The following is a 19,573-nucleotide window of genomic DNA, read 5'->3' as shown; positions in this document are numbered from 1 at the left end:
CTAGAATGCAGACATACCAACAGAGCCAAGTCGATTATCCCAAAATAGCCGAGTCTGATATTCCGTCCCCGGACTCATTCCGAGGTCACTGTGATCCGACCGGACCGCATCATGACTGGCTGAAAGAGTGGACCCACATCGCGATGCCCCGACAACGATATCGTCCAGCAGTCACTCAATACGACTATATCAGGTAGTCGATCATAATCCTTTCACTCAAGGTAGAATAATGAGAATCACCAGTTCAATCGCATCATCACTAACTCGAAAAATGTCTTCAAACTCTTGGAACCGCCTCATCCGCTTCGTCGATGACAACGGAAACGAGACTTTTGGCGATCCCGAAGTTCAGAACGACAAAGACTTTACCGAACGTCTAGCCAAGAATGACCTATGGGCTGTTGAGTACAAGGGTCAAAGTCCCGTATCACAACTCACAAAGGGCGAGAAGATCCATGTCAAGGCTGTTCGCGAACTACTTCGCCCGTCCGATGTGCCTATCATTCGCTGTATTGGACTAAACTATATCAAGCACAGTAAGTGGCAATCAAATGTCCTGGAGTAGTCACTTATCTGAGTGATTAGTCAAGGAGGGTGGCCGAACACCTCCGCCTTACCCTTCACTGTTTATCAAGCCTTCGACTTGTATCGCTAGCTTCGATGAAGATGTCCCAATTCCCAAGATTGCCCAGGACGGCACGATAGACTACGAAGGAGAACTGGTATGTATTCTCTAAAGACATATGGGAACTTCGCTGACACCATTCAAGGGCATTGTGATTGGCAAGTCTGGCAAGAACATCTCGAAAGAGGACGCGCTATCATATGTGGCGGGCTACGTTGCCTCCAATGATGTATCGGCACGAGCATGGCAACGAGACCCCAAGAAGGCCGGCGGCGTTCCCCAGTGGTGCTTCAGCAAGGGCTTCGACAAGTTCGCTCCCATCGGTCCTCTTCTTGTTTCTCCCGCTGTCGTCGGCAACGCTTCGGAGTTGCACTTGACAACAACTGTCAATGGTGAGGTGAGACAGAGCGAAGGCACCAATGATCTACTCTTTGGAGTCGAGGAGATTGTCAGCTTCATCAGCTCGGGAACTACGCTTGAGGCTGGTACTGTTATTCTCACTGGTACACCTTGTGGTGTGGCCATGGGTATGAAAGAGCCCAAGTATCTTAACGATGGTGATGTTGTGGAGGTCAATATCACTGAGCTGGGTAGCGTGAGGAACAAGATGGTATTCGAATAGAAGCTGAACGAAAAGACTAAGGGATGGTCATCTAGAGTAGATGGCTTATACATAATTGAGATAAACTTGTATGCTATTCGTTTAAAAGTTCCCAGACCCCTTGGATGTCGTTTAGCCATGACATGTCATTGACGTCCAAGTTGAAGTCTGCTAGTTCCTGTGGGTTGAAGTCGGGTATCGGGGTATCAAATTCTTGAGCCAATTGCTGAACAAGATCGGGGATCTCCATATTGGATATGACATGCTGAGGGACATGGTTGCCCTGCATGGTATGGTTCATAGTCCCATTAATATTGTTGGGCACCTCACGCCCAGGTGATCCGCGCGGCGTAGCCTGTAGGATCTTGGATGAGAGAATATGCAGCGCAGCAACGCATCTTCTTGCCGATTGCCCAAACTGTTCATGTGTTTTGAGTAGCGAGATAGCTTGACCCCAAGATCTTCCTATCTCCGCGGCAGAAAACACATCTGACCTCAACTTCGCAGCGATCAAGACCGTAGCAGCAGAGTAGACATAGTATACTCGATACCACCACGCCGGAAGCAGACCGACCGTACTGTCTACTGACTGATGCTTGACGAGAGTCTGGATCATGTTCTGAGCTGTAGTGACACAGAACATGGCGCCTTGTTGAACCACACGAGCCTGGAGGTTATCGTCTGGTCGTTTGTCTATTGGCGATTGAGTCAGACAGAATCTCGATAACACTGGTCTAAGAAGTAAGATTCGTGCGTGAAGAAACCTGTTTAGCTCTGAATCAGTACAATATATAGAGAGAAAAGTGTGTTGATAGCAATGAACCTACCTCATCCGAAGAATCACAGTCTGTCTTCGAGCTATCTCGTCTCTATTTGACTCTAGCACATCCCATCTCAGATGGTTCGGCAGCCTTGACTCCCAGCGACTGATACAGCGGTCCAACTGAACAACTCTATCAAGGTCCTCATCTTCGCCGTCCACGCTCTCCGAGTCTGAATGTGCCTCCTTATCCTTGGAGCGACTGCTTTGTGTAGGACTATAGAAGGCGATCATGGTCTTGTGAATAATTTCGTATAGACGGACTGACCGCACAAAGAAGCTGTAGTATTCTGGGTTCTGGATCATGCTTTGTCCACTTGTTGTGGATGAGGTTGGTAGTGGGACAGTATTTGTGGGATGCTGTGAGATCATAGCTGGGCGACCGTGAGTGACGGATACCATCCTACAAGAGTTAGTTAATCAGTGAAAAGAAATCGTCGATAATATGAAATGACTTACCGGTCCATGAGAACACAGCCGTACCATATCCTCCTCAACAACTCCCGCTCCCCCGGATCCGACCGACTAGCCGACGTCTCAGGCAGGTGAAGTCCCAAGCCCTGAGCCATCCGGATAGCAGAACCGATCACCATCCACGTTTGATGGGGATTATAGGTACTTTGCAAATACTGACTCGTCACCAGAAGACATTGAACCAATTCCAGTGAACCGGGCTCCCAAGGGTTCATGGGCAATAGCTCCTGTGCTCGTCGGAAAAATGCTTCACTTGATTGCTCACGCTGTTCCAACGATTGACATTCGAGTAGTTGAGTCGAAAGAGCGAGTATCACGTTGAGAGTAGCCATGAAGACACGCTCATTCAGATCCATAGCGGTGCCAGCAAATATCGCATTGTACGCGGCGGTCCAACGTTTTCTATCAAGGAACGGATACAACGGGTCAACGTAGAACCAGTAAAGCTCCATGAGGTGATCGGCCTGTCGGCGTGGAGGTAGAACATACGAGAGTGCCGGGGATGTAGCCGAGATAGATGCGATTGCGCTTACGTTTGATTGAGCAAAATTGAATGCAGTTTCACTTGGATGAGCTGTAGATTTTCCCAATCTGACATCGATAGCCTTCTTGATCTGAGCCGTAAATGATCCGGCACTGCTTTTACCAAAGAACTCTTCGGTGCTAGTACCCTCATCAATGACGGCAGTCATGGAGTCAACAGCAGCAGGACTAGTTGAGGTTACAGAAGCCCCAACGTTAAGCTGGCCATGAGAATCCGGCCTTCGACTCCCTGGAGTTGAAGTGGCTGGAGACACATGCTGTGGTGGTGGTGCAATTGAGGGACGACTCCGCGAGTGCGGATCAATGGCAGAAATAGATGATATTCTCGGTGCCGAAGGGCTTGTCATTGATGGTGAGCTGTCTTGCCTCTGTAAATCTGGCATGGGAGGCGCGGTATAGTCACCATTCCGCCCTTGCGCTGCAGGGACGCGACCTGATGAAATATGGCTAACTGTGGAAGCAGAGTAATTGCAGTTATCCCGCAAAGCCAGTTTTTTACTACATGTTCCACAAACTATTGACTCTATCAGTTACAATGAAAGGTGTTAGAATTGATGGACTTGAAGCTCACCTGGTCGCACTCCGTCGCATTTGACCTTCTTGAGCCTGCAGTGACCGCATGCTACATCGATCTTGAGACGCTTCGACCCACCGGGACGTTCCATTCTTCTTGGAGGATCCATGCTGTATCAATTTTCGGGCAGAGGATTGATATCGGAAGGAAGAGATAAGAGGTTCGGAAAGGTCATGAATTGGTTCGGAAAGGACAACCCGGAATGATGAGATTGTGAATGCCATGACCCGGCTAGGTAGGTGGGTAACGGAAGAGATGTCTTCTAAGGCTTAGGCTACAGAAATAAAGTCGCCTAAACGCTGGCCTAAGCTGGCATAAAGTGACCAAATTATTTCGTCTCTTATACTTTCGGCCCTGCGGCCGGGCAACTCTATTCCGCTATGGTCCACTATCTACCAGGTTCCCCTCTTTCTCCGCATTCTCCTAACCTCTTTCAAACTTGTTACTTCCGACCTTCTTCCCATTGCTCAGCATCTTTGACGGGCTCCACCCAAGTTGGCCGGTTCCTTGTGAATATTTCGCTCCGAGGTTTGAAGTCCAAGCTGCGCGACGCATTAGTCTCCTGCATTCCGATGGGGGCTCAACTTACCCTTGAACCAACAATGGCAGCCGGATTAATAAGAATTTGCCCTGTGCAGCCGCTGGAACAGTCCATAGTGTGCAACCACATACGCGACAAAATGCTTTCTCTTTGCAGTTGCCGCTTGATGTGTCCGTGAGCGCGTATCTCGTAACCGCGTCTCCAGGTGTGGTGGAGATTTGAACCCCCTCAACTGAAAACTTGCCAATCTGAATGTACAAGTTAGCCAACCAGTGAGTGTCAAAGGAACTGTCCTCTCTAAGGCTTAGGGTACAGAAATAAAGTAGCCTAAGCGCTGGCCTAAGAAGGCATAAGATGACCAAATTATTTCGTCTCTTATGATACCGGCGGCCAATTCTTCTGACACCCTGACGCCAACTCTTGACATCAATGTGAAACACCTACCAGTTGCTGAAGACCTCCGGCACCTTTGCTACAGTGCTCGCAGAAACACGATAATACCGTAATGGGCTCTGAAGTGACGACGAACTTGACAGCGCCGCAAAGGCATTGGCCTGAGTATGAAGCTAGCATGGTCTGTAATGGTCGTTTTGGGATTTATGTGATTTAAATCTCATGGTCTCTATTCCGTAGTTATAGACAAACAAGCTTCAATCTCGCACGTGAGTCTAATATGGACATTTTAAGGAATCGGAACCCTCAACCCCATGATCCGAGGCCATCATGACAAATGGCGAATGGAGAGCCCGGAGCCGGTTCCGAACGAATGGTTCAGCTTTTTAACTATGTCTATTGTTGATACTTGGGAGTGATGTCTAAATTTATGATCTGCGTCTATGGGTCAAACTCGGCCTGCTCCGCTCCAACAACAACACTGCCAGCAATATCTGCAGAAGATGCACCCAGCGAGAAGCGGTACTCGCCTTGATCAACTACCCACTTCTTCAAATTGGTGTTGAAATACCCTAAATCTCGCTCTTTAACAGCGAGTCGAACTTTTTGCTTCTCACCAGGCTGTAGTTGAACCTTTCTAAATGCTACAAGAGTCTTGATCGGATGGTCCGCAGATTGCTTAGCCCGTCCGGCGTAGACCTGTACCAATGCTCCTCCAGCTTGCTTACCAGTATTAGCGACTTGGGCAACCACGGACCAGTCGCTCTCTTCCCGGGAAACGCTGCTCAGCTCATATTCAAAAGTGGTATACGACAGGCCGTGACCGAATGGGAAATTGACCTTTTCCCTCGGTAGTCGATCGAAATGGCGGTATCCGATGAAGATGCCTTCTTCGTATTTTACCTTGAGCTGACCATCAACATATTCGCCTGGGAAGTTCCCAAATGCTGGGCAATCCTCAATGTCCCGAGGGAAGCTGACTGGCAAGCGTCCCTCGGGGTTGACAGCGCCCGTGAGGACATCAGCTATGGAGTAACCACATTCCTGGCCGGGGAACCAGGCCTGCACCACGGCCGGAACGTGTTCCAACCAGGGCATAGCCATAGGAACGCCTGTGGAATTGACAACAATCGTGTTGGGATTGACCAAAGCGACCGTTGATACAAGTGCATCTTGAGTGCCTTTACGAGGCAGGTTGAACGAGTCCTGGTCACGACCTTCAGTTTCCCACTGCGGGTCATGGCCAGTGAAGACGATCGCGTAGTCAGCGTCTTTAGCAACCTGAGCTGCTTCGCCAACAAGATCCGCATCATGATCTGACTCGAGGGAAAATCCGACACGGACACCACTTCGACCTTCAAGAATCGTCAAACCAATCTTGGTTGGTGGATCGCTGCAAATGCGAAGACGATACGTCTTGCCAGCTTCGAACTTGTGACGGAACTCGGGCTCGGGCGCAGCAAGGAAGAGGGAACCCATTGGATCCGTGCAGTTGGCCGTCTGTTCATAAATGATCTCGCCATCGACATAGACCCGGGTCGGTCCCAGTCCAGAGCAGGCGATGTAATGACTGCCGGTCTCAGACGGTGTGAAGTCACCGACAATCTCCAGCCGTCGCCAAAGCGATTCTTGAGAACCCAATGGTGAGTATGCCGAAGTTGGCTGTCCGGTTGTAGAGACCGGGGCCTCCTCACCCTCCTTGAACAATTGTCTGCTGAACCCAGGCTTCCCATCAAGACCGACTACTGTCCCCACAGAGGTGTCTGGGCGGATTGCAGGCAGTAGTCGTTCCTTGTGAGCGCCTTTAGCAAAGACAAACTCTACATCATCTCCAAGAGCTTCGTGTAGACCTTGCCACGGCGTAACCTTTCGATACGCGTTGACGGCAGCGCTACCACCTCCATGAGCCATAGCGTCTTTGGCAAATCCGATCATGGCGATCCTTTTCTTCTGGACCTTTTCCCTTGTGAGGGGAAGGATACTGTCTTCGTTTTTGAGAAGGACAATGCCTCGAGCACCCGCCTCGCGGATCATCCTTCTTATCTCGGGGGTGTTAGTGTCTTGACCCAAAGCAACGTCGTGAGGTTCGGCTTCGAGGGCCTTCAACTTCGATGCCCACTCAAGAACGGTCTTGACTCGTTCGTCAATGGTCTTTCCGGTGAGCTCTCCATTCTTGAGTGACTCCTTAACTGCATCTTCCTTTCGTATACGTGGAGGACCGGGCATTTCCAGGTCGAGTCCAGCGTTAAGAGCGGCCGCAACAGAGTTCGTGCCACCCCAGTCACTCATAACAAGACCCCTCCAACCCCATTCCCCACGGAGCACGTCCTTGAGAAGCCAATTATGCTCATCACAATGAACGCCGTTGACATGATTATAAGCAGTCATAACGGCCCACGGATTCGCTTCTTTAACAGCAATCTCAAAAGGCCGCAGATAAATCTCCCTCAACGCGCGCTCATCAATAGATTCATCGACCGTGGTTCTGGCGGTCTCCTGCTCATTCGCGACAAAATGCTTTATAGTCGCTGAGACGCCCAAGCTCTGCAGACCTTGAATCACTTTTGAGGACATCTTTCCTGTAAGGAATGGGTCTTCGCTGTAGGACTCAAAGTTGCGACCGCCGAGGGGATGGCGATGCATGCAGACAGTTGGACCGAGCATGCAGTTCACTCGCTTGCCTCTCGCTTCTGCACCGAGAGCACGACCAAATTGCTCGGCGAGATCGACATCGAAGGTGGCTGCGAGGTTGCATGCTGCTGGGAAACATGCTGACTTGATGTCCAAGTCTGTTGCCGCTGAACGGATTCCATTTGGCCCGTCTGCAGTCTTGGGATTATTTAGTATATGTCAATTGAGACTGAGACAGGTCACTAACCTTAATTGAAGGAACGCCTTTGTCGGGAATACCAACAGTTTCGGAAAAGTTCCTTCCAGCAAGAAGGGAAATCTGCGCTGAATCAGCTCAATTGATCTCATTAAATTTCTCTATAACATACCTTTTCCTCTAGAGTCAAGGACTCAATGATTGAATCAATATCCATGTTGTGTGTCATTATGTTGTATGTCCCGGAATAACTAGGGTCGAAGTCGTGACTGGTATCCGTAGGTATACACGAGTAATAAACACGCTCGAGCCAGGTATCGCTGACTAGGAATTGGGGTTGTAGTCGGGGAACCAGAGTTGCAACTCCGCCCGCTTAGCTTTTGGTGGCCACATGATTGGAGAACAACCCACTTCTCTCATTCAGCTCCGGTCAACAAACGATAGGTCTACAAAGTGTGGATACTGGACATCCAATGAGAATGACTCCGTTTCGGAAGAGAGGTTTGAGAGCCAATAAGACTCAAACCCGAGTCTTCGGAACAGTTAGGAATAGCGTCGGATCTTGACCCCTAATCGTCCAGCCAAGGCTTCATCAAAGATGTTGAGAATTTCTTTCATGCGCCCACAGATGGACTTGACTTCCCCATGGGGTTCATCTTTAGACTCGTGTGGGGTCAGCTGAGATTTGCATCTCTTCTTTCCATTCAAGTACCGACATAATAATACACTTCGCGGCCCTGGTGTTTTTCATCGTTTCGAACCCATCATATCTCAATCATCCATTGTAGATTGTTTGTTGTGTCTTACAAACTCTTGCCATTACGGGTCTCAATCGCCAAAGACATGGGTTCGCTGACAGAAAGTAAAGGGGCTGCTGCCGCTGCAGGCCATGACCTTGCTGCTGTAAGTCCTCTCTTTCCTGGTTTCCTTCTGAGGAGGAAACATGTACTAACATTGTCGCAAGGTGCTTCCTGATGATCCACGACCATGGTGGCGCGTCCCTCATCTACTCAAGCTGAACCTTCTTCTCCTTGTCCCTCTAGTCTCCTCCGGTGCTATCGGATACGATGGATCCATGATGAACGGCCTTCAAACCCTCCCTCAATGGAGAGGTTACTTTGGCAACCCGGAAGGTGCCATGCTCGGCGCCCTCAACTCAGTATACCCGGCCGGCAAAGTCATTGCGCTTTTCTTCGTCACCTACGTATGCGATCGATTCGGCAGAAAGACGGCTATGATGATCGGATCTCTCACTTGTGTCGCCTTCGCTATCATGCAAGCCGTGTCACAGAACCTCGAGACCTTCATCGCTGCTCGAGCAATCCTCGGCTTCTTCACCAGTTTCCTGGCGCAACCGAGTCCCATTCTGATCACTGAGCTCGCCTATCCTACCCATCGAGGAAAGCTTACCGCTTTGTACAACACTTCTTTCTACTTGGGTGGCATCATTGCCGCATGGTGCACTTTCGGCACGTTCAAGCTCGACACTACGTGGAGCTGGAGAATCCCGTCTCTGCTCCAGGGAGCTCTTCCTGCGATTCAATTACTTGCCGTCTACTTTCTTCCCGAGTCACCCCGATGGCTCGTTGCTCATGGTCGCAGGGAAGAGGCCCGTAAGATCCTCGCTACCTATCATGCCGGTGGCGATGCGGATGCTCCCCTTGTCAACTTCGAGATGGCCGAGATCGAGGGTGCTTTGACGCACGAGGCCGACGCCATGTCACAGAACTCATGGCTCGAGCTCCTCCGTACTCCCGCCAACCGCAAGCGAACCCTCATTGCCGTCATCGTCGGATGGTTCGCTCAGTGGAACGGTATCAACCTCATCAGGTATGTTGTGCACCTCCGGCTCCACGTCCGATGACTTGTCTAACCATGTGTAGCTATTACCTTGTCCTTGTCCTCAACACAATCGGTATCACCAACCCAAAAGACCAGACGCTCATCAACGGTCTTTTGCAGATCTCCAACTGGCTTGCTGCCATCTTCGTCGGTGCTATGCTTGTTGACAGACTTGGACGTCGTACACTGTTCCTGCTTTCGACTTGCGGCATGTTCGTGTCATACATCATCTGGACTGGTCTCAGTGCTTCCTTTGACAGCACTCGCAGTCCAACTACCGGCAAAGCCATCGTTGCATTTGTATTCATCACCTTTTTCTTCTACGCCATTGCATGGGCACCACTTCTCCAGGCTTACACTGTCGAAATCTTCCCTTACACACTCCGGGGACGCGGTGTTTCCATCATGTATATCAGCACATTCGTCGGCTTGGTGTTGGGTAACCAGGTGAACCCTATTGCAATGAAGAACATTGAGTGGAAGTACTACATTGTCTTTTGTTGCATTCTGTTCTGCCTTATTCTCGTCATTTGGTTCTTGTTCCCCGAGACTAAGGGGCATACTCTGGAGGAGATCCAGGCCCTGTTTGAGGGAGACTCCCACGGCGCCATGCACGCCAGCAAACTTGACGACGTCGAGGGTGGACGTATGGATCAAGATGGGAAGAAGGACAAGAAGGTCGACCAAATTGAAGTTGCTTAGAAATAGACAGCAGAACGGATTATATTATTTGTAGCAGTAGCGAGCTAGTATAATGGTAACAAACCCTTTGGTGATAGCTTAATCTCAGGTTTTACAAGTACAATGTCACAGAATATGGCGAAGAACGAATGTCGAGCTCGTTCTCGCTTAGCCGAACAGATGGAATAAAAGAGTTGTGCTCTAAGACTTGGGCTACCAAGATAAAGTAGCCTAAGTGGTAGCCGAATCTAGCATAAGATGACTAATCATCTCGTCTCTTATGTTCTCGGCGGGCCGTTCATTTGACACTCTGCCGCTAAACCGTTAGGGAACACTGAAACTGTACCAAAGTTGATCCGTAGCCAGTTCCGTTCCGTCATACGTAAGACAATTGTCTGACCAAGTAACCTCATCCACACAAGGGCCCTTTGACGTGAGATAGGCATTGCGGTTGCTATCTGGGAGCCGGACCGATTGATCTTCCTCGGAACGTTGAAGAATCAGTCTGATGAAGCTGGGAACTGTCTATCTATACTGTTATGCCGTCCACTATCATGAACGGGTAGTCTCCAGTATCATCCTCACGATCCTGTACAACTTGTCAGCATCTGCTCAACAGCAATCATGAAGTACTCCAATGCCACTATTCTCTTTCTTGTTCAAGGCATCGTTGCCGCGCCATCTCTTTTAAGCCAACTTCGCCACAAGACTGCCAACCCTAAGGTCCCATCCTCAGGAGATGATATCACGTCAGTAACTGCCTTCTTAGACATTGCTGCCTTGACTCAACGATTTCTGTCCCTATTCTCGAAAGGTGCACGTCACTGACTCAAAGTAGCCTTTCCATTAAGGTTTCACAGTCACCCATTGGAAAGGCCATGCATCGCGGAGGTAGCTTTGGCACCTGCTGGCTATTGTGCTGGCCCGAGGAGAGTGAATGCCCCGAGGGCTGGGTAGGTGGAAACTGTTTAGCTCTTTGACAAGCGCCTGCTAATAGTTGTGCAGTATAGTAAGCAAGAGGTGAGAGATTACGTGATAGACTCAAGATCAAATACACTAACGGCAAGACATAGGGCCAGTGTTGGACGTGTTGCAGGTCATAAGGGTAAGACTGGTGTACGCCAGGAGAGGAAGACCTACTGTAAGGTTTACCCTCAGCGGATTATGACGAAGCCTATTTCATTCCGCTCATTGATGGGTTTCAGATTTTGGTTTTGATATGGAAAGAGTTGGCAATAAATTTACGCTCGTTATTGTCTCCAGGTTCTGTCTTTGATTACTCTCGTTGCAGGAAGCCAGCTGATAACTGGTTGTAAGTGGTAATAATACTATGTAATACAGCACTCGGGGTCTGCTAGTGACACATCTGGTGATAAGATGCACGCAATTCGTACTTGATGAAATAACACTTTTTTCGAAGCTGAGATTCTGATTGCATGCCGGTTTAGGTATTTCTTTCGGGGGGGCTGTTCCCGCTCCATATCTGGCGTGTATCGGACACTTTCCTGTATCAGCCTCCAGAAGCATGGAACCTGCGATGAGATGCTAGCAAAGAAATCCCTACAGTGGGTCTTAGGTCGTGACAGCTGAACCCTGACTATTCATTTGGTTAACCCTTTCTCAAGTGGCCAGGTTGCAGGGAAGGTTGTGGTACATCTTCTGCTATGAGATGAGGAGTATCTACACCGTCCTGTCGTCAATCACACCTCCTGGTAGACCTCATGCCGGTAGTAGTACCGAAAGAGAAGCAGATATGAATTTGTCACCAAAGTCGTTCCTAATCCCCTGTAAGCGCAGGCGCGCGTCCGTGTCGGACTCTCTAAACTGGGAAACTATTGAATTGCGAGTGAACTCGGTATCAAACGAGAGCAGTCAGTAGCTGCTAATAAGTATGCGGGAACATGGAATACTAGAGTAGAGTAGCTACTGGTTGGCCTGTCGGTGCCAGCAAGAAAGTAATAGGTGCCCGTGTATGCAAGCGATCTGTTTCCCCCATTCGAACAATACACCACTGCAGTAGAGATTTAGAAGAAGTGGCCTCTAGACATAAGAGATGAAATAAGTTTGCCACCTTGTTCCAATTTAGACCAACACTTGGACTAGTTATTCCGTGGAGTCTAATTCAATATATTACATACGTCCTGGGTATCTTTGTACTCTTATTGTAATAGCTGGCACGGGGACATCTATTTTACCCTGGTGATAGATAATCTCTTCTACACTGAATGCTATGTTTAGCTTCAGTTCAGCAACGTGTGAGGCACCTGACCACTGCTACAGCGCTCGTAAATACACCAGCGTAGATACATGGCACCAGCAACAGTTTCAACATCACAGAAACATCCTCCATGAAACATCATAGAATCAGAATAGAATTAAACCCCCTGGAGTATAAATAACTGTGCCCGTCTAGACCCTCTCTCCTTCCACATTATCTAAAAACTCAAACCATTCCATACCTCACTATAATAGCGAGCATTTAGCGCAAAGATGGAGGTACAACGCCCAGCACCCCTTTATACATACATCATCGAGGCTTCACAGATCACTCACATTGAGAAGATGATAGACGCACTCACAGACATATATGGCGCAGGTAGATTCGAAGCGTCTTGGCAAAGTCCAAGTGACTTCCGAATGGAAGTAAGGACTCATGATCCTAACGCGCCATGGGAGAGGCTGAGGGCCATGGGCATGGTATGCCAGGCGTTGCAGATCGACGGAGGTATTGTTATCAAGGTAGAGTCGATAGATGGTCAATATCACCAAACCTTGAGTCTTGATTGATTCAGAAAGGCCAGTTTTTTGTATTTTGATCAGGTGATTATGCTGCAGTGAATGACTCCACCTTGATTGATCCACCCAGAGAGTTCTCAGCATAGTTAAAGATACCAAAGCGATACGCAATAAAGAAAGCCCACCCATTGTAAAGTTTAAAGTTAGGTCCGAGAGTCTCATACTTGGATCCATCCCAGCTGTAAGAGAAAACCGTGCTTCCGGTGCTTGCAGGATTAGTATCCATTTGCACCCTAAGCCAAACCGCAGTTCTTCCTGAAGGCACAGCAGCAGTGGCCTTCACATCACCCATAGCAGTTGTCTTGCCATCCCATTCATCCATGTTCATACCATGCTTAGTGGCCAGAGTGAACTGTCCGTTCGTGCGATGAATGCCGATGTAAGCGCTCTGGTCACGGAAGGCAGATAGACCGGCGCGATCGCCATCTTTCATCTTGGAGAAGTCGATCTTGACGGTTCCGACAGGGCGGCTACCGTGAGTTCGATGAGTAAGAGTGTTGCGGGCTTGGTAAATGTCCTTTGTCACTGTGGCTGTGCGAAGAGTCAAGCCATTGTTGACAGTGAAAGAGTTCGTATCGGGGTTGTGGTTCCATTCCCAAGCAGGGTTAAGAGACGTGCCGGAGAAGGTATCAGTCCGACCCCAGTTCTTTGTCACTCCCGATGTGCCTGGCAAAGTCGGGTACGTAGAACCCCAACCACCATTGCTGCCCTTAGTAAGGATGGGGAAACCGTCACTACCCCAGGTAACAGGCGCAAGCACGGGAAGACGGCCAGCGGGGTAGGCCCACGTGAAAGACATGAAATACCAGTCACCCTTGGGAGTCTTGATGAGACTACCTTGATGGGGAGAGTTTCCACCAGAGATAGGAGGGGTGACCTTATCGGCGAGAAGCTTCTTCTCGTAAGGTCCCCAAGGGCTCTTAGATTTCCAGATCCAGGTCTGGCTACCACTTGGACTATCGTTCAGGATGTAGTAGAGGCCATTGATCTTGTACATGCGGTTGCCCTCCAGGTCTTCCTTACCGATGTCATTGTTGCTGAAAACATTCTGAGATTTAACTTGACTGAAGCCATCCTTGGACAGCTGGGCCACGCGAACATCCTTAGATCCTGAAGCAATATACATAGTATCATCATCGTCGATCAAAATACCATTGTCGTAGTGGCAGTTACCGTCGCCAAGGTTACCACGGTTCGTCCAAGGTCCCTCAGGTGACGATGCAGTGAACACCCAGGTGTGGTAGAAGTTGACACATCCAATCCAGTACCACAAGCCATTGCTCTTCCTGTATCGCATGGATGAAGCCCAAGTGCCACCACGGTAATTCCTCTGGCTTCCCGTAAGATCATAGCCGTCACCGAAAGTCAAACGAGGAATCGAGTGGCCAACAATATCCCAATTGAGTAGATCCTTAGATCGAAGGATCGGAGCTCCAGGACTGTAGTGAAAATTGGACGCCGAGAAATAATAGTTGTTGTCGGGTCCAAGGAACACATCGTTGTCGGGGAAGTCGGAGTAGATGAGGGGATTGTTAAAGGTGTCGGCACGAGGGACCAGACCAGCCGCTGCTGAGCCAACCCAGAGACCAACTCCCGTCAAGAACGTGGAAATCTTCATTTTTTCACTAAGAACCAGCGGAAACGCCTCAACCTAATTAATGCGACACTCGGGAGATATTTATACTCTTGTTTTGCACGGTATATACGACCTTGTCAATAGTTGCGTCCACATCGGGCAATGCCAAGCTCGGACCGCCGGCCTGAAATAGCAACTCGGCAGATAACTCCGGGCGTTCCAAGTTTGGATAATGGAACAGGGACTCCTTTCATTAAAGAGAAATTCGATCATGGTTTCAGCCGAGATTGGTTAAATATGCAAGAGGTACAGATCCTTCCAAACAAATTGAACATTAGCAGCAGCGCAGCTAGGTGAGAGAAGGATTGTCCTCCAAGGCTCAAAGCGTTGAAATAAAGGATACTAAGTCCTGGTCTAAGGCAGCATAAGGTAGCTAAGTTGTTTCGTCTCTTATGCCTACAGAGGTTAATTCTTCTGTCACTCTGCTGCAGCGTTTAATGTGAGAATAAGGTTGCAGATGGTAAAGTATATTAGAGAATCCCGTCTTAAACTAACTAACAATACTCCAATTAAAGTTTATCCCGCGCATCGTCGCTATCATTCATTCTGTGCCATTAACAGCGAAGCCTAGTCCTCCTGCAGATTAATCGCGAAGGTCAACAACAACCTTCTCGCTACTGACACCCTTGAAAAAAAGCAAATCAAGCGCATCATTCAATCCATTCAGTCCACCAGGAATTTTCCTCGCAGGGACGGAGATCAGACTCTTCGTCTCCAACGCCTTGGGGAAATATGTGCCAAAAGTCCACTTCAGCAGCTCTGCATTCTCTTCCTTGCCCAAAAGCAGTGACCAGCCCTCAAACTTGCGAGTGACACCATCGGGAAGGGTTTCGGGAGCGAAAGGTGGCTGAAGAGCATAGATGGAACCACCACCTTGGGCTGCAACCACTTCAGCGTTGAGCTTCACTGTATCGCCAGTTGAGATTGTGTCGAGAACGATATCGTAAGGTCCAGCGGCAGTAAGGTCCTTGATAAGTGTCTCGACTTGTTGAGTGTGGTCGATGATTTGCGAAGCTCCAAGCTTGGACACAAAGTCTTTGTGCTTGGGCGAGAAGGTGGTGACAACGTCAAACCCAGCTTGTGTGAGGTACTGTACAGCCATGCTTCCAATACTGGATGTTCCACCGTAGATGAGAGCCTTCTTACCCTGCGACTTGGGCTGCTCACCAGGTACAGGTCGGTCCAGGTTGAGGGTATAGTTGAACAGTGGAGGAAGAGTAGGAAGGTTACCAACAAGACGGACTGCAAGATCCATAGTCTCGTCGTCTGGAACCTTGGTGGTAGTAACTTCGGGTGAGATAGAATATTCTTGATAAGCGCTGTATTTACTATCTTGAGCCCCAGCGGTCTTCATGCCGACGACCTTATCACCAACTTGAAAGCCAGTGACTTCATCACCGATTTTCTCGACAATGCCTCCAAATGAGCTGCCGAGAATAGTGGGGTATGGAAGGGGAAGCATAGCGACCTTTGCGATCTTGGCGTCGATGGGTTGAAGGGCAATGATCTGGTTCTTTACGAGGAGTTCATGGGGTCCAGGTTGGGGAGTTTCGATCTCGCGGACCACAAGAGGAGCCTTGGCGGCGGGGACTTGAGCTGCAAGATGAGGCATTATGGAATACCTATTGTTGCTGTTTGTGATGGAGATATAAGACGAAGATTCAAAAGTGATGATTGTTGATTGAAGGATTTGGTGAATCTGGAACTTGTATTTTAGGGTTGTATTGCTGACTGATGATGTTGAGAATGAAGCTTAACATGACTGGGAGTTCTCTCAATTAAATATTTGTCTCTCTAAGTCCTATGCTTCCTTGCATCGCAAATGTTACCCTTGTCACATAATTACAAAGCCCCTGAAGAATTTACAACATGGACCCTTTGCTATTGTATGTCAGCATAGGAGAAGCAATATGCAGATGGGTAACAGAAGAAGTGACTTCTGAGGCTTAGGCTACAGAAATAAAGCAGTCTAATTGTAGGCCTAAGTTAGTAAAAGGTGCCTAAACTATTTCGTCTCTTATGCTCTTAACAGCCAATTCTTCTGACACCCTGACGATAGGGTAGCTGATTAAGTGACTGCAGACAGGTCGGTAAAAGAAGGTTCATCTTCATTGGCTGCTCGGACTCTTGGCATCTACCGAGCGGGGCTCGTCGCTTTCTCCGTCGATCAGTTGGTCGCGAAGAGTTAGTCACGCTAGCTTGAAGTACCTCTTGACACCAACCGTGTGCATGGAGGTCAAAGTACCTCCCGTTAGGCTGCGTGTCAGCAATTCCAGCCACATTCCCAATCGCACAACGACACAAAGACCGAACGTCACGGTGGATCCTGACTGACGAATCACCGGCTCTGCTGACGTAGTTACCTTATCGGGGTTTGTTGCATTGCCGAAGTTCTTCAAACATTGATAATTCGCGAAACCATGGACATGCGAAATAGTCCATCGCGCAAAGTTTGTTAGCAATCATGCCAAAACATTGTTGTGCTTTGAAATCTTGTATCGTAATTGGTAGTTTCAACTAGGATAGATGGAATACATAAACACCATTATGGCTTGCTTCAATTCATCCCATTCTCCTCACCAAACACATCAACAACACCCATCACCAACAAAACACTCTAGCATCATCGCAACACTCATCATCAACCTTTTCAACAAACTCAACTCTTACAACCATTCTTCAACAACATCCACTATATCCACCAAATAATTACAAACATTAATAATGTCTCGTGCACTTCTCATCACCGGTGCCACCGGCAAGCAAGGTAGCGCCGTCATCAACGCCCTCATTGCCAAGGACACATCCGACTTTATTCTTCTCGCAGCTACTCGCAACAAAAATTCGCCTTCTGCAAAGAGACTCGCCGCCAAGTCTTCCAACATCAAGCTTATTGAAGGCGACCTCGACTCAATCCCAGCCCTCTTCCAAGCTGCCAAAGAAGCTGCTGGATCTGTACCCATCTGGGGTGTATACTCTGTCCAACTTTCCATGGGAAAAGGTGTCACTCTAGAAGGCGAAGTGCGACAAGGCAAGGGTCTCATTGACGAGTCCATAAAGGCCGGTGTGAAGCATTTTGTTTACTCCAGCGTTGATCGCGGTGGTGACGAGAAGTCCTGGACCGATGCCACAGTCGTTCCTCATTTCAAGACCAAGTTTGAGATTGAGCATCATCTGCGAGATTCCACCGACAACGGCAAGAGTTCCATGAACTGGACTATCCTGCGACCTACTGCCTTTATGGAGAACCTTGAGCCAATCTTTGCAACCAAGATCTTCCTTACTGTGATCCGTGATACTCTCAAAGATAAGCCTCTTCAGTGGGTCGCGACCGAAGACATCGGCTTTTTCGCTGCCGAGGCCTTCACCAACCCCGAGGTTTGGAGTAAGAAGGCTATTAGCATCACTGGCGACGAGCTCACTTTTGCTCAGCTGAGTGAAGCCTTTGAACACGCCACAGGCGGTCCTGCCGGTACCACATTCGGTATCCTTGGCAAAGCCTTGAAGGTTGGAGTGAAGGAGCTTGGAACCATGGTCAACTGGTTCAGAGATGAGGGCTATGGAGCTGACCTTGCCAATGTGCGAAAGCTGAACCCTGGTACTAAGACGATGGAGGAGTGGGTCAAGACAAGTGCTTTCATGGCTCATTGAGAATCTTCGGTAGTATCTTGATATACATGGGTGGACGGATAGAATACTAGAATAGACGGCTTCCTTTAGTAATTTAATATTTAATTTTGTGTTTGTTACTATTTCTCTTTTATGAAGCGACAGAATATATTCAAGAGTTATAATAACAAATCGAACATCAACTAAACATAGCCAGTTATAACATTCCAGCACAGCTATCTAGAAGGTGAAGATGCCGTTCACAGCTTTGACAAGGTTCTGAGCCAGCAACTTATGAATGGCTCCGCTTGCATGGTAGTCGTCAGCCCAAAGACAATTACTCGATCCAAAACAAGTAGCGTCCTTAGCTCCATACGCAGCGTAGTTACCGATGACCTTATCAAAAGATGGCTTAGTATCGAATATTTCGACCTTGACATCTGGATGCGACGAAGTAAAGGCGGCTGCTCTCGACTTGACGGCCTTGTTATAGGATGTGATGTCAGCCCTGAGACGAGCAAGATCGACCTCAGGTTGACCTATCATCTTGGGGAATTGGTCGGCGTATGCTATATTGCCAGTCAGTGACTTGTAACGGACGCATTGCCCCAGTCTTTTGTAACATACCCGGAATGCTCAACAAGACAAACTTCTTATAACCTTCATCAACGAGTTCCTTCAAAAGCTCAAAGTATCGATCCACACATTTGGTGACAGGCGCGTTGGTCTTACTCCAGAACGACTCGCCTACATCGTTGATACCAATCCAAAAAGCAACCAAAGTGTCCGCGTCGCTTATTTTAGGCGCGACGTATTGTTTGTATAGGGCCACCTGGTCGGACATAGAGTACTGCGCCCATGAGTTCACAATCTTCTTATCGATCGTTGCTCCACTGTAGGCGAAGTCGTATGTCAAAATCTGTGAAGTGTTGAGAGTGGACGTAACATGGCCAACCCAGTTAATACCGCCTGCGGTTGTCTGGCCTGGTAGCTGTGGGTTTCCAATGGGATTCGAGGCTGACGGAAGTTCACTGCCTGGCCAGAAGCCAACGGTTGAGTAAGAGTCGCCACTACAAAATGTCAGAAAAAGGAAGCAAATTAGTCGACGGGCTAAAATTCTCACAATACTAGCAAGTTCTTTGCGCCTGCGCTCTTGTTAGACGATACGGGACTGGCAAGGGCCATGGGGAATAGCGCTGCCAGAAGCAGGGGCTTGGCAAAGACCTTCATAATGACCAGCAATATTTCTGAAGTAACGCTATAATCGACACCATCAAACACACGGAAGCTAATGAATAGAACGTCTTTACGTGTTTATATAAACAGATTTCGCTAAAATCGCTAGAGATGTCCCTCAATTCCGGAAATTCATTAACCTGATACCGTATATCCCGGAGCCGATCATCCGATTGGTGGGATATCTAGTCGAGACATGCTCTCTGTCGCTGACTGGACGAAACACGGCGAGCAAATTGTAGTTGGACGGAAGACTGGGTTATTACAACGGAGCCTGTCCATACGAATGGCTTCATAACCGCGTATTTGTTTCACGGGATCTGCATATCTCATCTTTCTGTTACCATCCATGATGTAACGCGTAATGGAGAAATC

At 48.6% G+C, this 19,573-nt stretch overlaps 8 protein-coding genes across 8 annotated transcripts; 3 read left to right on the top strand and 5 right to left on the bottom strand.

Annotated features, from left to right (window-relative positions):
• Positions 1 to 271: 271 nt before the first annotated feature.
• On the top strand, positions 272 to 1,247 carry B0J16DRAFT_324117 (uncharacterized protein; the record flags this gene model as incomplete). Its single annotated transcript, XM_046125808.1, has 3 exons — positions 272 to 536; positions 586 to 722; positions 771 to 1,247. The coding sequence occupies 3 exons, from the start codon at positions 272 to 274 to the stop codon at positions 1,245 to 1,247; spliced, it is 879 nt and encodes a 292-aa protein (XP_045979001.1).
• A 35-nt stretch (positions 1,248 to 1,282) lies between these two features.
• Positions 1,283 to 3,797, bottom strand: B0J16DRAFT_404422 (fungal-specific transcription factor domain-containing protein). The gene is made up of 4 exons (XM_046132800.1): positions 3,635 to 3,797; positions 2,506 to 3,577; positions 2,054 to 2,449; positions 1,283 to 1,990 (listed from the first exon to the last, which is right to left on the bottom strand). The coding sequence occupies exons 1-4, from the start codon at positions 3,744 to 3,746 to the stop codon at positions 1,321 to 1,323; spliced, it is 2,250 nt and encodes a 749-aa protein (XP_045979000.1). The 5' UTR covers positions 3,747 to 3,797; the 3' UTR covers positions 1,283 to 1,320.
• Positions 3,798 to 4,972: 1,175 nt separating this feature from the next.
• Positions 4,973 to 7,668, bottom strand: B0J16DRAFT_292448 (glycoside hydrolase superfamily). Its single transcript, XM_046124329.1, has 3 exons — positions 7,571 to 7,668; positions 7,450 to 7,521; positions 4,973 to 7,400 (listed from the first exon to the last, which is right to left on the bottom strand). Exons 1-3 carry the CDS (start codon positions 7,625 to 7,627, stop codon positions 5,013 to 5,015), a joined length of 2,517 nt encoding a protein of 838 aa, XP_045978999.1. The 5' UTR covers positions 7,628 to 7,668; the 3' UTR covers positions 4,973 to 5,012.
• Positions 7,669 to 8,241: 573 nt separating this feature from the next.
• B0J16DRAFT_310144 (uncharacterized protein) lies at positions 8,242 to 10,901 on the top strand (the record flags this gene model as incomplete). Its single annotated transcript, XM_046124948.1, has 6 exons — positions 8,242 to 8,301; positions 8,363 to 9,228; positions 9,282 to 9,933; positions 10,041 to 10,147; positions 10,488 to 10,670; positions 10,760 to 10,901. 6 exons carry the CDS (start codon positions 8,242 to 8,244, stop codon positions 10,899 to 10,901), a joined length of 2,010 nt encoding a protein of 669 aa, XP_045978998.1.
• Positions 10,902 to 12,745: 1,844 nt separating this feature from the next.
• B0J16DRAFT_418120 (glycosyl hydrolase) lies at positions 12,746 to 14,335 on the bottom strand (the record flags this gene model as incomplete). The annotated part of the gene is made up of 1 exon (XM_046133740.1): positions 12,746 to 14,335. The coding sequence occupies one exon, from the start codon at positions 14,333 to 14,335 to the stop codon at positions 12,746 to 12,748; it is 1,590 nt and encodes a 529-aa protein (XP_045978997.1).
• Positions 14,336 to 14,936: 601 nt separating this feature from the next.
• B0J16DRAFT_404399 (chaperonin 10-like protein) lies at positions 14,937 to 15,969 on the bottom strand (the record flags this gene model as incomplete). The annotated part of the gene is made up of 1 exon (XM_046132799.1): positions 14,937 to 15,969. Exon 1 carries the CDS (start codon positions 15,963 to 15,965, stop codon positions 14,937 to 14,939), a length of 1,029 nt encoding a protein of 342 aa, XP_045978996.1. The 5' UTR covers positions 15,966 to 15,969.
• Positions 15,970 to 17,005: 1,036 nt separating this feature from the next.
• On the top strand, positions 17,006 to 18,004 carry B0J16DRAFT_310140 (uncharacterized protein; the record flags this gene model as incomplete). Its single annotated transcript, XM_046124947.1, has 1 exon — positions 17,006 to 18,004. The coding sequence occupies exon 1, from the start codon at positions 17,078 to 17,080 to the stop codon at positions 18,002 to 18,004; it is 927 nt and encodes a 308-aa protein (XP_045978995.1). The 5' UTR covers positions 17,006 to 17,077.
• Positions 18,005 to 18,102: 98 nt separating this feature from the next.
• On the bottom strand, positions 18,103 to 19,273 carry B0J16DRAFT_375464 (GDSL lipase/esterase). Its single transcript, XM_046130693.1, has 3 exons — positions 19,086 to 19,273; positions 18,590 to 19,032; positions 18,103 to 18,531 (listed from the first exon to the last, which is right to left on the bottom strand). Exons 1-3 carry the CDS (start codon positions 19,190 to 19,192, stop codon positions 18,203 to 18,205), a joined length of 879 nt encoding a protein of 292 aa, XP_045978994.1. The 5' UTR covers positions 19,193 to 19,273; the 3' UTR covers positions 18,103 to 18,202.
• Positions 19,274 to 19,573: the final 300 nt, after the last annotated feature.

The sequence above is a fragment of the Fusarium flagelliforme genome, assembly GCF_020744385.1.
Source record: "Fusarium flagelliforme strain FIESC 12 MPI-CAGE-AA-0113 chromosome Unknown B0J16scaffold_7, whole genome shotgun sequence".
Lineage (NCBI taxonomy): Eukaryota > Fungi > Ascomycota > Sordariomycetes > Hypocreales > Nectriaceae > Fusarium > Fusarium flagelliforme.
The sequence above is the reverse complement of the archived record's forward strand: the minus strand, read 5'-3'. Positions and strand labels throughout refer to the sequence as shown.